General features: G+C 40.0%; 1 protein-coding gene across 8 annotated transcripts in view; it reads right to left on the bottom strand.

Annotated features, from left to right (window-relative positions):
* Window positions 1–572: 572 nt before the first annotated feature.
* The window catches only part of INPP5A (inositol polyphosphate-5-phosphatase A), a 255,053-nt gene continuing 239,006 nt past the window's right edge, over window positions 573–16,619 (bottom strand). For 3 of the 8 annotated variants that reach the window (XM_087964259.1, XM_087964253.1, XM_087964254.1), the window contains 4 exons: window positions 9,396–9,507; window positions 4,530–4,598; window positions 2,911–2,947; window positions 1,552–2,680 (listed from right to left, as the gene is read on the bottom strand). In XM_087964259.1, coding sequence (XP_087820385.1) covers window positions 2,544–2,680; window positions 2,911–2,947; window positions 4,530–4,598; window positions 9,396–9,507 — 355 coding nt within the window. In that variant the 3' untranslated portion in view covers window positions 1,552–2,543. Of the gene's footprint in view, window positions 2,681–2,859; window positions 2,948–4,529; window positions 4,599–9,395; window positions 9,508–16,619 lie in introns of all 8 variants that reach the window. The other 5 variants (XM_087964256.1, XM_026670710.2, XM_087964255.1 and 2 more) reach the window with 3 other exon arrangements.

Raw genomic sequence — 16,619 nt, forward strand, 5'->3', positions numbered from 1 at the left:
GTAGCCCTTCTCTCCCGGTGGACAACCTTGAGATAAATCCCTCAAAATTGGGCGCTGCTTTCGATCAGAGATCCAGGGGGTTAGGATCGGGAGAAGCCTAACGCAAACTCCGCTGAAAGCGAGGCTCTGCTAGGGCTGCCTGGCAGGAAGAACCCGGGACCACCCGGCAACTTTTTAGCCATGGGATTAGGAAGACGGGTGCATTGTTTCATCCCAGCCAGACAACCGGATAACGCTGGTCAGCTTGTGGCTTGTGTTAAAAAAAAAGGCACGCATCGCCTTAACAATCATCCACGCGATCTTACGGGAAGCCGGTTTCCTTAGGCTGATGCTCGCCACCCCCCCACCCCCCCAGCTGAGTTTGGCTCTTAAACTCTCGCAACCTTCCTCCTATCGGTGCGTGGGGACGAGGAGCTTGCACGAGGCAGGAAGCACCAGGCCAGGCAGGGTGCTTTAAAACGAAGCCTTCTACACCCCCCCCCCAATCTTTTTTTAAAAAACAAGAACCAATCGCTGTTTTTCACCCCAAAAGAAGACAAGGGAGGCGCAGAAAAAAAAAAGCCAGACACCTATTGAAACCATGATCATCTTTTTTTTATTGCTTGAGAACCAGAATGCTCGTTTCTTTCGCAGTGAGCCCGCCACGCAACAACCCCCCAAAAACCCCACCCCCAAGCCTTAGGCGGCCGCGTGTCCTTCCACCCGCGTCCAATGGCTCCCACTCCTGTAGGGATTCATCAGGGACCTAGGAGGCGTTGCCTTCCTTCCTTCCTTCGGAAGTTTCTCTCCCTCTCGTTCTTCTCCTCCTCCCTCTTCCCAGCCGCAAAGCTTGATTTGTTCTCCAAAGGCGTCTTCCGACTCCCCCCACCCCGCCCCCGCCCGTTCCCTGAGCTCGGTAGTGTTCCCAATAAATTCAATAGCGCTCCCCGCGTGTGTTTCTTCAACAGACTCCCTTAATCACCTTTTAATGCTGTACTGCGGAGGGCGGGGCTGGGGAGAGAGCTCTCAACGAAGCTTTCCCGACCCTCCTCTAGTCCAGGGGTCTCCAACCTTGGCAACTTTAAGACTTGTGGACTTCAACTCCCAGAATTCTCCAGCCAGCTGTCTCCAACCTTGGCAACTTTAAGACTTGTGGACTTCAACTCCCAGAGTTCCTCAGCCAGCTGTCTCCAACCTTGGCAACTTTAAGACTTGTGGACTTCAACTCCCAGAGTTCCTCAGCCAGCTTTGCTGGCTGAGGAACTCTGGGAGTTGAAGTCCACAAGTCTTAAAGTTGCCAAGGTTGAGACCCTGAGTCAACAAGCGCTCCCCGACGAGGGGCTGGTCCCTTTCCTCCTCCCCCCCCCCCAAATCCCCGATTCTTATGTCTGGTCTTCACGAACGTGCTTCGTTTGGCCCCCGAGCTGCGGGGGGGTTGTAGCCCTGGCCTAGTGGAAGGGCCCATGCCGCATCCTTCCCACGGGAGAACTAACTGGCGCTATGGGGTCTGCTCACGCTCGCCTCCTGAAACGCGCCTCACACCTGGTCAGCGCTGAGCCCGGGCGAGACGAGACGCCCCCGGAGGGGGGGGGTGTCTCCGTGAAAAGCCGGCCCTTTCTACCGTGGAGGAAACGCGTTTCAGGAGGGGTGTGTGTCTGTGTGTGTATGTGAAGCGTCCAACAGCCTCCCCTTCCCACGGCGGACCCTGCCTCCCTTTTCCCTCGGGTTGCAAGTTAATCCAGAGGTGAATAACCCGGTGGCAGAATTTCCTGCCGGACAACAGGGATCTTATTGTTGGAAAAAGTCTTATTTGTATCAGGAAAGACAAGACCGTTTGTAATTATAAATTATTTCTATATCTGTGTATATATATATATATCTCTATACACACTCACATACAATATATATATAAATATATACACGTATAGAAAGCAGCTGCTGTTGTGTGATTCAGAAACCATGGAACATGGCAGTATAGTAAATAACATGAGAAAACAAGTTATAAAAAGGACAACAAAACAAAACCCAAACAAAACAAACTTGGATCCTTTTTCCCACCCCCAAATATCACAGGATCAAACAACAACAATAATAACACAGCAGGACTTCTATACAAGGCAATATATAAAATCCCAACCTGGCTTTAAGCTAGGGAAGGGTGCTGAAAAAACGGTCTTAACATGGAAAGTGTGTCTACATATATACATGTATGCACACACTCATTCCACATTGACCAACTAAAAACACAAACCTCACAGTGAAATCCAAGACACAAAACACTGTGGAAAAAAAAAATTAATATGAGGATTTTTTTGTAGGTGTGTTTTGGCAACCAGACTGTAGTATAACATAGGCATTGCCATATAAAAATAAAAAGTCCACTTTTGATGACACAAGAATATACAAGACAGTGAGGTATAAGAGATTTTTTGGGGGTGGTGGGGACTTGTGTCCACGCCAGAAATAAGCTAGTGGAGCATAAACAGCCTAAAATAACAAGAACAGTAATAATAATAAAAGAAGAACAGGGCACGCAGGACTTGATGGATGGATGGCTAGAGCTGTCACGATTTAAGCGATGGGCGGGAGTTTGAAGCTTCCTCCTCCTCTTCCTCCTCGCTATAATGAACTTTCCCGAAGTATCTTCTCATGTCGGAGGCATCTTTTTCCTGTTGTAGAATTGATGAACAGCTGTTGCTCTCTTTTCAAAACCAAGAAGATTTTTTTTTAAAAAAAAAAGAAAGCCAAGAAGAAAAGCAAACAATGCCCCACAAAAAGAGGGGTGGGTGAGAAAGGGGAAAAGGAAGCAAAACTAGACCTTCAAAGGGAGGGAAGGGAGAGGGAAGAGCAGATAAGAAAAAAATCTAACGTGATATTTACCACCACGTCACTGCACGACACAACACTTGTGCATATTGGCAATAGGTTTACCTGCCCCAGCGGCTATTCGAAAGGACAGGAACACGGGCTGCGGAGGAAAAAGAAGGCAGTTAAAAGGTAAAGCTGCCATAGGCTGCACACCCGGAATGCTTCTAGGGCTTTAAGTCTTGTAGACTTCAACTCCCAGAATTCTCCAGCCAGTCCAAAAGTCTTAAAGTTGCCAAGTTTGGAGACCTCTGTTCTAGGGGGTGGCCCTTCCCGAGGCGAGGTGCTACATGGCTTCTCCCAAGCTGGATCCCAGGAGGCAGTGGGGGCCTGTAGCCATGCTGCTGGGTCAGGGGAAGGGGGTTAAGCTCAGGTCCTCTGAAATCAAGGACTACAGTGGGTCCACTGTAGACATTACTGAGCCTGGATCAAGTTCTGATTTGGCCCCCATCCTTTGAGGTGAAGGAAAGAAATTCCCAAACCGTTTTAACTTCACCAGAAGAGACGTCATTCTGTTATTAGTTTAAACCAGAATTTTCCAATAATGACGTCTGCCTTTGAATTAAGGACCACTATTCATGACTTCACGGAAGGTTCAAGGAGTTTCCTTGCCAAATATATGGAAGGGGTTTCCCCCGCTGCCTTCTTTTGGGATTCTGTTCCCTGCCCTCCAAACTAGCCTTACCTCCCCTCTTTCAAATACCTGTAAATCTTATCAAAATATGTCTTTTGAAGCACACAAGGCTGCTTTCTGTGCCAATGCAGTTTTAGGCAAAAAGTGCCAACTCATTCAAGGATGCAGGCAGCTCTATTTTTTACTGCTTTCTGAGATGTTTCAGAAAAACCAATGCTTTTCAGATTTGGGAGAACAGTTTCTAGTAGGCTGTTTTTAAATCATGTTTCTTCACCCTCTTTTTTCTCCCTTTCCAACTTTATCTCTCTATTCTATTAACTGTCCCATAAAACACTCTGAAAAGCAAAGTCTTTTTGCCTCACCCCTCTTCTTTCACCCTACAGGTTTCCTCAAGTCTTCTCCTATCCAGATCGTATTGAAATATGCCCTCAAATTAGACCTAATCCGTTCCCTGGGTTTTATATGAGGGCACTCTTTACGATAGCCCTAGACTACTTTCTAGAGTGACAGTTCTGATCAAATGGCAGCCTAGAACTTGTATTTTACATGAATGAATGCTTACGAGGGAGGAAGCGATCCTTGGGTCTCCTATAAAATTTTCACTGTCTGTAAAATTCCATGAGCTAGTTTCTAATACTGTATTAACAACAATAACAAAAAAGCCATAGCATAGCTATACTGTGTGTTTCCCCCCCCCCCATGGTTTATTTTCTGTTTTGAAAAAATAAAAAGTTGTTTGCATAATTAGGACAATATTACCTGGATTTTTTTCATAAAAGCTATGTGAATAGTTAATGCAGGTTAATTCTCATGAAAATAAACATGTCTGCAGGTAACTTTTGAATAAGGCTGGGCAACTGCACAAATGCCTGCCAAGAATCCTGCTCATCCTTTCCTGTTGCACTAGGTCCATATTCTGCCAGAATAACCAGTATTCTGGTTACTGTCAGAGGTCGGTGTCTTTCCAGATCCAATTTACCTGCAACTGCCCACCCCACCCGATCTGCCCCAAATGAACTGGGGTGTCCATAATAGAAGTAAATAAGATTACCTTGTGGTCCCCCATGCAGACATTTGGTCCTATATGGTCATACACCACTTGCCGTTCATCATTTTCAGACTGAGTGAAAACATAAAAGAAGCTTCTAGTCAGTATTGATATTTTGTGGAAAGCATTTGCCCAGGGTTCAGAAACATAGTTATGTAGATCGGTAAACCAAATTAACTGAAAAATATTTTTTTTAATTATTTACCATACATACATGATGTTTGAAAATAAGGGTTATTAAAATTAACAGCATCATGAGAATGCAGTACTCTGATACTATTATTTGACTTAAATATTACTTTAGCTATAGATGGAGAAAGCAGTTTGCTTTCAAGGATATTAATTTACAATGGATATTAATTGGATATTAATTAATGGATATTAATTTACAACCATATAGCAACTTAACAGGGTGGGTCATATTTTAACTAGAATTCTGGAAATCTGACTATAGAACTAAATGATCTCTACTTTTAAAGAGGTACACATAACTTTGGATCGCTAATGTTAAAAACGATACACTCTCACATTTCAAAACGAAACCAAGCAACTTGCTGCATTCAAGGAAGTTTCTCAATGCACCCATTATTTTTCCAAAGTCTACAGAGCATAGAGTTAAACACCTTCAATTCTGTTACTGCACTGCAAACAATTTCTACTTACTTGTATTTGACTTAAGTCAGCAAATACAAACAGCGAGAAGGTGTAGAACTGGGGATTTCAGCAACTCTTCCTGCATTCCATGCTTTCTCCAAAGTTAGCAAAGATCATTGGAGCATCCAGTCAGAAGCCCATGTCCATGTTATTTCATTGAGTGAGTTTTAAAAATTACAGGACTTAAAACTGTTAAAATTAGCTAAAATGAAAGCTTAATTGGAAATGATCAGGTCTCTGAAGATGCAGTCATTAATACATCTTCTATAAAACACTGTCAACAGATCAAACCTATTAATCAATTATCTTATGAGATTTTTACTAGTCAATTAATTAACTAAAATAAATAAGGCTGTATCTTAATCCAAGTGACTCTGTTTAGCATGTGAATTAAGGATGAAACTTCATACACAATAAATTGAATTTATTTTAGTATCAAGGCATCCACTTCCATTGTAACCATGTTGGTATAGTAGAAAAACTTGAGTTCAATTGGTTTGAATGGATTAATTTTAACATAATGTTTAAGTTGATAAGGTCATCTAGAGCTGGTTCGTGGCTCAGTGCCAGGCCATGGCCCATAGGAATTGGCCCATGCAAGCGGCAAGTGCGTGCACGAAGCTGCATTTGTGCAAGTGGCGCATGCACGAAACTATCCCCTCTCCCCCCTCATTCAGTCTGTAGAACCGGAAAGGTTGGGGACCGTTCATCTAAAGTGTTTTCAGTCCTGTTGTCTTTATCTGAAACACTTGTCAATCTCAGATTTTTAAGCTCCCAATTATTCATTCATTATTAAAATAGTCATTTAGGTGAGATAGGAGCAGCGTTCGAGACATGAGAGCTGCCATGTGGCAAGGTCCTTTCATGTCTTCCAGCTCATGCCAGGGGCATGAAAGGAGTCCCCAACTGGGGGTCCCCAGGGCAACAGTCATGTCACCAGCTAATCCTTTTAACCAGGAAGCACCTCAGTGCTTCTGACATAAATGCAGCAACTTAGGTGAAATGGGTGGTGTAGAAATTTCATCAAATAAACAAACAAACAAACAAACAAACAAACAAACAAATGAAGTGTCTTAATTGATTAGGACACTCATAAAACTGATTTATGCATCCAATTTAAACTTTTTACCAGAATAGATATGAACCTTGGTTAAATTTAAATGTAACCTTAGTTAAATCTCTTGATAAAAAATGGAAATAACATAGAAACGGGAAAAAGAACAATATGACACACACACACACACACGCACGTGTATGTCAGATTTCTTCACCAAGACCCATTTTTAAATAAAGTTCTTTGGAATTAAGTTTTGATTTCTGTGGTTCTGGCTTTCAATTAGATGTTGACACAACTACAAGCTTCAAAGAGTGAAAACAGTAACATCAAGGACAATTGTGCCATTGACTTTAGTAGCAGCAGCCGAACATTATTAAAATTATTACTACCCAGTTTTATTTCCATTCGGCACTGGCATTTTATTCCCTTCTTCCCTTCAAACAGATAATTACATTGCCACAGCTTTTGCTACTGCATCGACCACTCCAACATCTGTTTTGTTTATCTAGCATAATGACCTTGCTAAAGCAATGACTTAAGAGAGAGAGACTGCCTCGCAATTTCTCAGGCTGGTTAAACTGGGAGATAATTAAATCTGGAACCCATAGTCTCTCCCCAGATCTCTCATACATACGTACATGCGCAGCTGTGCTTGCAATTGGTTTACCACCCTAATTTATTTCAAATGATAAACGGTCAAGCTTTCCCTCATCTATAATCAAGTCAAGGTTGACTGGGTAAGAATTTTATATAAAAACAGCCACATTTTGGACTATAAAGTTAAAACTGAATTATTTTTAATGCAGTAGGAAAGCTTAGGGTCACATTTGCTTCCTAGCATGCTTGCCTAGAAATCTGTATCTTTATCTATCTACACGCGTGCGCGCGCACACATACACAACCGTAACCTTCTGCATTGCATGCATGAACACTTTCTAATATTTCAAGCTCATAATGCCACTGCTATCGGAAGTGGAGATACATTCATCAAAAACGACTTGATAATTTACAAAGGCAGCATCAAATTGTAGATTTTCAAGTGCATAATCTTTAGACAGATAAACAAATTACACTAGCGCATGAACACGCTCCACTCAGCTGAGCATTCATTACACTATGCTCTCAGGCAGTTCTGTGACTCCCAAACAGCGGGCAACCTTTGGTGTGTTAGGGCTCAGCAAGCATAAAATAACATGCTAGGGAGGTAACGGACCATGGCATGATAAATGAGGCTGTGCAAAAGCTGTTTACAACCCATGTCTGTACAATCTGTAAAGCCCACTGTGTGGAGCTGATGGTTATGGCTGTCTACTAATTTGGGCATAGATAAAAACTCTCCCCCTCAACAAACAAATATCAAACAAAACTGCAGGGGCTCACAATGCAGTTGTGAAATCTTATTCTCACTACTTCCCATGTAGCATCTCAAAGCTAGCAAAGGGCTTTAAAGCTTGTTTGTTCACTTATCTCAATTTAAAAATGGGAAATTCAGATTGAGAACAATGACTTTCCCCATTACGTTTTAGAGTCAGCATTCGTATGGTAAGGTTTTAATAGTAAATTTCTCCACATACAAGAAATTTAGCAAGGGAAACTTTTGATCAGTACAGGTAGTCCTCTACTTACAATAGTTCATTTAGTGACTGCTAAAAGTTACAACAGCACTGAAAAAAGTGACTTATGACTGTTTTTCATACTTATAACCATTGCAGCAAACCCCATGGTCATGTGACCAAAATTCAGATGCTTAGCAACTATATCATATTTATGAAGGTTGCAGAGGTCACACAATCACCTTTTGCGAGCTTCTGATAAGCAAAGTCAATGGTGAAGCCAGGTTCACTTAACAATTGTGTTGCTAACAACTATAGAGATTCCCTTAACAATCGTGGAAAGAAAGGTGGCAAAATGGGACAAAATTCACTTAACACCTGTCTCGCTTAGTAACAGAAATCTAGAGCTCAATTGTAGTCATAAGCTGAGGATTATCTGTCCAGGTCTGGAAAAATTCTCTATGATAATTTTTTTTATCTGGCCCCAAGGGTTCCAGAAAAAGAAATCCATTCTATGCATTAGTTCCCAGAAAAGAAGAACTTCAGATATGCAAACAGATCTGCCCTGAACTAAATTAACAGATCTAGCTACATCCTGAACCATTCCAGCATCTGAACCATATCCTGAACCATCTTAATCATATATTGCTGCCATGTTAAATACTACTGCAAGAAGAAATTAAAAACAGAAAGTTATTTCATTAAAAAAGGGAGCAGTTAAATGTTGGGCTTCAAAATGAAGGGTACAAATATCAATGAATTAGAAATCCAGCTGGTACAGAGAACAGCTACATATTGGTGAAGTAAGGTGGCTGTAATATCTGCTAATGTTACCAGCTGCAGTGTCTATGGAAATTCTCAGTCATCCAGGTGATGGTTGTTCCATCAAAAGGCAACTGGATTTTCAAAAGGCTTTTTCAAAAGGCAACTGGATTTTCTTTGCTTTTCCTTGAGGACGTTTCGCTTCTCAAGAGAAATATGTTCAAGGAAAGACAAAGAAAAGGATGAGCATATCCTCCCGAGGAAAGCGATCAAGAAGATATTTAGGTGTCCAGCTATAATGGTGCCTTAAAAGTAAAAACCAACACTTTGAATTGCACTCAGAAGCTTACTAAAAGTCACTGCACAGTCTGCAACACAAATATAGCTGTAGCAGCTTTCCCTAATCAGCATGCAGGCCATTGTTTTCTCATCCATAGGAACTTCTAAGTGGTCTTCAGAGGCAGACCCATTGTACTGCAAGAGTTCATACATTTTGTGATAAGGGAACAAGTCAAATGTTAGTTATTTGTTAGTTATCCTAAGAACTCAGTTGGTGAAAAAGTAGGATATGAATTTCAAGAGGGGTCCAGAACTGTTTTTCCTTGGTCACAGCATTCATTATATGAAACATTGTTCTGTTTGAGGTTCATGTTTTGGAAGGCTTTAAAAAGTATTGTGTTGACATACTTTTGATGTGGATGATGGAGCTAGGTTGCCTTGGTACATGTTTTTTTTTTAAATTCTCCATTTCCATTGTTTATAAACTACCTTGGGTCCATGGAAGTGGATAGAATACAACTAATTGTATAAGAACATACCCAACTGTTTCAAATAAATTTTTACCTTCAAAACAACTTCTTTGGCAGAATGTGACATAAGGATTCTGTCACACCAAGCTGGACATCTAGTGTTCATGTATTGCATTCCCTGGCAACAATCTTCACTATATGGATAGCTGGGAAAGTGGGAGAAAACAAATGGAATATCTGTTAGCAATTTACATCCTTTTAATTGCAAGACATCTTTATCAGTCTTCCATTCTATTAAACTCTATAAAAGCCAAGCAAATATGCAAATGTTTCCCAGTGTATTTACTATTCAGTCTCCAACCTTAAACTCTTTTAATGTTCAACACTATTTGGGATTATTTAAATAAACAAAAGGTCTGCTACTATGGAAATACAACATACCAATATAACCACGCAAGATAGAAAGGGGTATCTTAACATGCCAGACAGGATGTAGTGTTGAGTCTGGGCCATTGGATACCATGCATTTTCCTTTCTTTCTGGCAGCACTGCTTACCCCTCTATAGGAAAGTTCACACAAGCATGTTACTCAGAGGTGGCATTCAGCAGGTTCTGACCAGTTCTGGAGAACCGGTAGCAGAAATTTTGAGTAGTTCGCAGAACCAGCGAACCCCCATCTATTCTCTGCCTCTTGAGTCCCAGCTGATCGGCTGGGTCTTCTTTTGTTGTCCTGCACAGGAGATTGGAGCTGGAAAGCAGGTTAGTGGGGTGGGGAGGGAATGGGGATTTGGCAGTATCCTTCCTCTGCCACGCCCACCAAGCCACACCCACCAAGCCACACCATGCCCACAGAACCGGTAGTAAAAAAATTTGAATCCCACCACTGACGTTACTGGATGGAGGTTCTTATCTTGAATTTAAGACTAGGGACTTGAAACTGGTGCTTAAAATCAGAAAGTAATTTTAAGAATGTGAACATTTGCTAAATCTTGGCAACTTTTAATCCCTCAAAGCTTGACAAAGAGGACCTTCTACAAGTTCTTTCACTCATTATCTGCAGCAGTGCTAATTGTTTTATTTATTTTTTATGTAAGGAGAGGACAATCTTGGGTAACTGACGGCTGCATTTAAACATTTTTGGAAAATGCTGTGGAGTGCAGGAAACATTGCAATCATGTAAAGTTGCTCACATGGGCATAATAGAGATTCTGGTTTTTGCCTTGAAATTGAGAGGGATGGTTGGGTAGTTGTTTTTTTAAAAAAACAATGGTAAACAATACTGCTGAGTTTTAGCAGTTGGGTCACAAAGATTATGTGTGTATGTGTGGGGGATGCACACAAAGCAGGATGTTTTGTGGCTGCAGGTCGGTCTATGATCTCAGGTAGCATCTTTCAAAATTCACATCTACAGCAACCGTGACCTATTATATTTCTTTTAAATTTTTGCTCATCTTTTATTTTCAGGATATATAATCAAATGCACATTTTTTGAAATCCTTTGGAGAAAAGTTAAGGTAAAGGTTTAACAGTGTCACAGAAATAGTTTCCAACATATTTAATCAAATTTCACATTTTACTTTATCTGCTTTTAACTTTATGAGAACTTAAATTGAAGTAGACATAGAAAACATGACACACTTTTAAGTTATTATATTAATGCTAAAATTTATTTAAAAGGAAAAAAGGCTGGAAACTGCATTGCAGAAAGACCAAATAAAAAGCATTTAAAATCTAAAATGACATCTTCCTGATTCTTGGGAGAATAACAGATCATATAGAGTTTAATCAAACCATGACTTTGTTTTACTTGAATTTTATTTTGTTTTGAAAAATGAATTCCTTACGAAGAACATATTAAGATTCGAAAATCTGAAACACTTTAACATTTAGTTTTATTCTGGAATCCTTTTCCATAACTTGGGAGTTCATGAAGTTCATGGCAAAGAGACTCGTATTATCAAAATGTTAATCTCTTTCACATTTTTCAGTTTTGGATCAAGATCTTTATTATATTATTTTGTCTTTACTAATTTAAATCAAGTTGTATTGTCAGTATTTCTTGACTTACAACCAATTGCTTTGTTCAATCTTATGACGATCACCCCGCCAAAATACAGTACTTATGATCTGGATGCAAAGTTCCGATGGTTGCCTTTCCCCTGTAGTCACATGACTGCATTTTGGGCATTTGGCAACTGGCTCACATTTATAGCCATTTGCAGCATCCAAAGTCACAGGACTGCAATTTGTGTTGTTTTTGTCGGAAATCAGCATTAACTCCCAGTTTCCGGCAAAAAGAAAAGCCCCATAGCAAACAATGGGTTTTTTAATGAAAGAAATGGGGTTATTTTCTATATTCACTCCCAGCTACACCAGAACCTATACTGAAAGATAATTTGCATGGGGTTAAGGCTCTGATAGTTGGAATTTATGCCCCAAACAAGGAGAAAGTAACATTAAAAAAATTATGGATAGACTAATGGACATTTTAATGAAATTTGGTGGTGGAATGGAGGGGTTGGAATAGAGTGTTTTCCTATAAGAAGAGAGAACTTCTGAGTGAAATACTAACATTACACAGGATAAATTACAGAAAGTTTTCTGTGACTTTACTTAATTCAGAGCTTATTAATATATGGAGGCACAAATTGGCAATTCAAGAGAGTATATTAATTTTTCTGAAAAACACAGATTTTTTCAAAAATAGAAATGATTTGAATTTTAAAGAATTTGGCTACTAATGTTCATAAAGTATCTATGTATCACCTATCTCTCCCCATCTTTGCCCTTTTGGACTCCTGCCACCCTGTTCTCTGGTGCCCCAGTTGACACTTGTTGTCTTGTTGTTCCCGTGCTGACAAGGCATGCTCAGTTTGGCTACTGGGCGGGGCTAAAGCAGGCCTTCAGCTATTTAAAAAAGAGTCAAAGCAGCGCCCGAGCTGCAGCATGCCAAAATCTGATTTCATTATTAAATATTAAGATTCTGGTAGGTACCATATTGCCCTATCCCTATAAACCCCCAACCATTAGAAATACAGACAAAGCTCTAGTTTAATATGGACAATTATCTACATAATAATAGTTAATGTAAAACCATAATACACATTTTCCTTGATGACATTGGATGGCAAGAGTTTTGCCTTCAGGCGATAACTATATATTGTTCCCGAGGTCAAAGTAGATATTATATAAAAAGTGTATTAAGAAACCAGATGCCTCCTTTGCTGCTTGAGAAGCTGTTTCAGTAAGTTATTAGCAAAGAGGGGGTGTATTTTGCTGCTATGCTCCTGGTATTTCTCTAAATGAAACCCTATGATAAAGTGGGATTGTTATTGAGATAAGGAACTAAAAACTGGAATCTACGGTCTAAGGTTAAAGTTTTTGGGGTTTGTGGAAGAAACTACAGAGTCGGGTAGAGTATTCCAGACATTGACCACTCTATTGCTGAAGTCGTATTTCCTGCAATCAAGTTTGGTGCGGTTTACTTTGAGTTTGTATCTATTGTGTGCTCTTGTGTTGTTATGGTTGAAGCTGAAGTATTCATTGACAGGTAGGACATTGCAATGTATGATTTTATATACCATGCTTAAGTCAGACCGAAGACGGCGTAATTCAAGGTTTTCAAGTTCTAGAATTTCAAGTCTGGTGGCATAAGGTATTCTACAACGAGTAGAGGAGTGGAGAACTCTTCTTGTGAAATATTTCTGGACTTTCTCAATTGTGCTAATATCAGATACGTAGTGTGGGTTCCAGACTGATGAACTGTATTCGAGTATTGGTCTAGCAAATGTTTTGTATGCTCTGGTTAGTAGTGTGATATTACCAGAGAAAAAGCTACGTAGGATTAGGTTAACAACTCTTAATGCCTTTTTGGCTATGTAGTTGCAGTGGGCTCTAGCACTTAGATCATTAGAGGTGAGTATTCCAAGGTCCTTTACAGAGCTTGAGTCATCAACAAGATCTTGACTATTCAGCTTGTATTTTATTTTCTGATTTTTTTTGCCAATATGTAAGACAGAGCATTTATTTGTTGAGATTTGAAGTTGCCATTTGTTTGACCACTCTGATACATAGTCAAGATCTTTTTGTAGGGTAGCAGTATTGTCTGTGGAATTGAACAGCTTTACATCATCAGCGAAGAGAACGCAATTGCTCTTAATATGATCACAGAGGTCGTTTATGTAGAGTATGAAGAGAGTTGGTCCTAGAACACTACCTTGGGGAACACCACTATTGACAGGTACTGGATTTGATAGTACGCTCCCGATTTTGACCATTTGTTGTCTGTTTGACAGGAATGCTTCTATCCAGTTATTCAGTTGTCCAGAGATACCATAGGATTTTATTTTTAGGAGTAGTTTGTCGTGTACCACTGAATCAAAGGCTTTACAGAAGTCTATGTAGATTGCGTCTACTGCTTTGCCCTGGTCGAGTTGTGTCGTCCATATGTTTTTGCAGTGTAAGAGTTGCAGATTACAGGATAGTTTTTTTCTGAAACCAAATTGTTTATTGGAGAGTAGGTTATTTGTCTCTAAGTGAAGGATGATGGATTGGTTAATAATTGATTCCATGACTTTACAGGTGACGCAGCATAAGGAGATTGGCCTGTAACTTTCAACTAGGCTTGGGTCTCCCTTTTTGAAGATGGGGATGACTGTGGCTTGTGACCATAGGTTAGGCAAGGAGCTGGTTCTGAAAGATTTTTCAAAGATTATGCTTAGAGGTTTGGCTATGGCAGTGGATAGCTTTCTTAAGAAGTAGGCACATATTCCATCCGGTCCAATAGGTAGAGATGGTTTTAGGTTGCGTAGTGCTTTTTCAACATTGTCTTCTGTGAAATCGATATGTATTAGATCATTGTTGTTATCTGTGGTGCGGCTAGGAAATACTGGGCATGATCCATTGCTGTTTACAAATACTGAGCCGAAGAATGTGTTAAAGATGTTGGCTTTAATGGTGTCGTTGTTGCAGTCTTTACCATCAGGTCCTATCAAGGGAGGGATGGACCTTGAGTCTTTTAGTTTGTTGTTTACAAAATTGTAAAAAGCACGGGTGGAATTGGTGCTTAGAAGGTTTTCCTCTTGTTTAATGTGATAATTGGTGCATTCGGTCTTTATCTGGTGGCATAAATTTTTGTATCGGTTTTTGAAATTGGCAACGTGACCAGATTTGTTTTTCCGCCAGAGTGATCTCTTTTTGGATTGAAGTTTCCTTATTGATATGGGTAATCTGCTTTTTTTGTTTTGTTTTGGGAGTTGTTGTTGGTACATATAGTTTGATGACTCTTTTGACTTCAAGTAAAAATATGTTGTAATGGTCTTCAACAGTATTGCATCCAGTGAATAGAGATTGCCAATCAAGGGATGAGAGATCGTTGTGTATAAGATCATAGTTGCCTTTTTTGAAGTTACAATTGGGAATTACATCATTGTGGTGATTTTTGTGTGGACGTATGTTGAGACAAAAGTCAATCATATTGTGGTCGCTACTGGAAAAGGGTTCTTTAGTTTGTATTCCGTAAATTAAATTCAAACTATTGCAGAAGATGAAATCGAGGCAGTTGTTTAGTCTAGTGTTGTTGGTTACTAGTTGTTCCAGTCCCAGATTTGTAGTAGCATTGTAGAAGGTTGTGTGTATGATTTCAGTTGTACAATCATTTAGGGTCCAGTCAATATGAGGTAGATTGAAATCACCAAGAAAGATAAAAGGGTATGGGCAGGATGCAGCCCATGTTAGTAATGTATTTAGCTTGTTTACATGTTCGATGTCATAATCAGGTGCTCTGTAACATAGTAAGAATCGAATTGTGATATTTAAGGATAGTTCACAGATGATGGTCTCAGGAAGAGCAAGCTCCTGGGTAACTTGGATATTTTTAGATGTAAGGATTTTTATAGAAGATAGCAACACCACCTCCTCGACGATTTTCACGATCTGATCGGTAAACATGATAGTCTCTTACTGTGGTAATGGAGTCGGGAGAGAGATGCATTGAGCCATGTTTCACAGACAAATATAATGTCAAAGTTAGCCATATTTAGGAGGATGAGAAATTCAGGTATTTTATTCACGAGGCTTCTTGCATTGAGTAGTTTGCATTTAAGGCCGGCAGTAGTTGGAATTGAGGTAGTTGGGGGCGTGCGTGCCTAGTCTTGGGTGATGGTGGATCGGTTGAGGTAGGGTTGTGGTTGAAGGTAAAAGCTGAGTATTGGGTTGCGTGGCTTACTTTTGATACAGTTCCCGTGCTGACAAGGCATGCTCAGTTTGGCTACTGGGCGGGGCTAAAGCAGGCCTTCAGCTATTTAAAAAAGAGTCAAAGCAGCGCCCGAGCTGCAGCATGCCAAAATCTGATTTCATTATTAAATATTAAGATTCTGGTAGGTACCATATTGCCCCATCCCTATAAACTCCAACCATTAGAAATACAGACAAAGCTCTAGTTTAATATGGACAATTATCTACATAATAATAGTTAATGTAACCATAATACACATTTTCCTTGATGACATTGGATGGCAAGAGTTTTGCCTTCAGGCGATAACTATATATTGTTCCCGAGGTCAAAGTAGATATTATATAAAAAGTGTATTAAGAAACCAGATGCCTCCTTTGCTGCTTGAGAAGCTGTTTCAGTAAGTTATTAGCAAAGAGGGGGGGGGTGTATTTTGCTGCTATGCTCCTGGTATTTCTCTAAATGAAACCCTATGATAAAGTGGGATTGTTATTGAGATAAGGAACTAAAAACTGGAATCTACATTCTTCTCTGTCAATTTCTCCAGTTTTCAGGATTCTTGACAAATCACCTTTGAATTTCTTTTGGTGATTGTTCTGAACTTCACTGTTGGAAATGGCTGTGGGTGTTATCATTGGTGTTGTTTTCCCTCGTTCCTCTTTCCATAATGCTGGAACCTCCATGGTGTCGATGCCACCTAATTTTGAAAAGGGTATTGCGAGGTAGTCCCTCATAATGACTTTTCCTGGCATTTAACGGAAGTGTAGACTACTGGAAAAATGGATGTACAGAGGAAGACTAGACAGTTACAAACATCTGTTGATCATCTTGTCAATAAGATTGTGCAAGAACATCACATTCTGCCCCTGAGAATATTACTGAATGTTTCTTCTATTTTAAAATAACTGTTGCAGTAAGATCTCTTTCAACAGGCTGAATGAGATGCAATAGGAAAAAAAATGCATGGCATTGCTTATCAGGTAAAAATGTAGTGGGTTTCATCCAGAGGACCAGTTATCCTTAGGGTAATTCAAGTTTACACTATCTTCAATTAACCACAGAAAGAAAAAATGTATTTGTGAATGG

Source organism: Notechis scutatus, chromosome 4 (assembly GCF_049901735.1).
Source record: "Notechis scutatus isolate UNSWTSFEM ecotype Mainland chromosome 4, rNotScu1.2, whole genome shotgun sequence".
NCBI classification, from domain to species: domain Eukaryota; kingdom Metazoa; phylum Chordata; class Lepidosauria; order Squamata; family Elapidae; genus Notechis; species Notechis scutatus.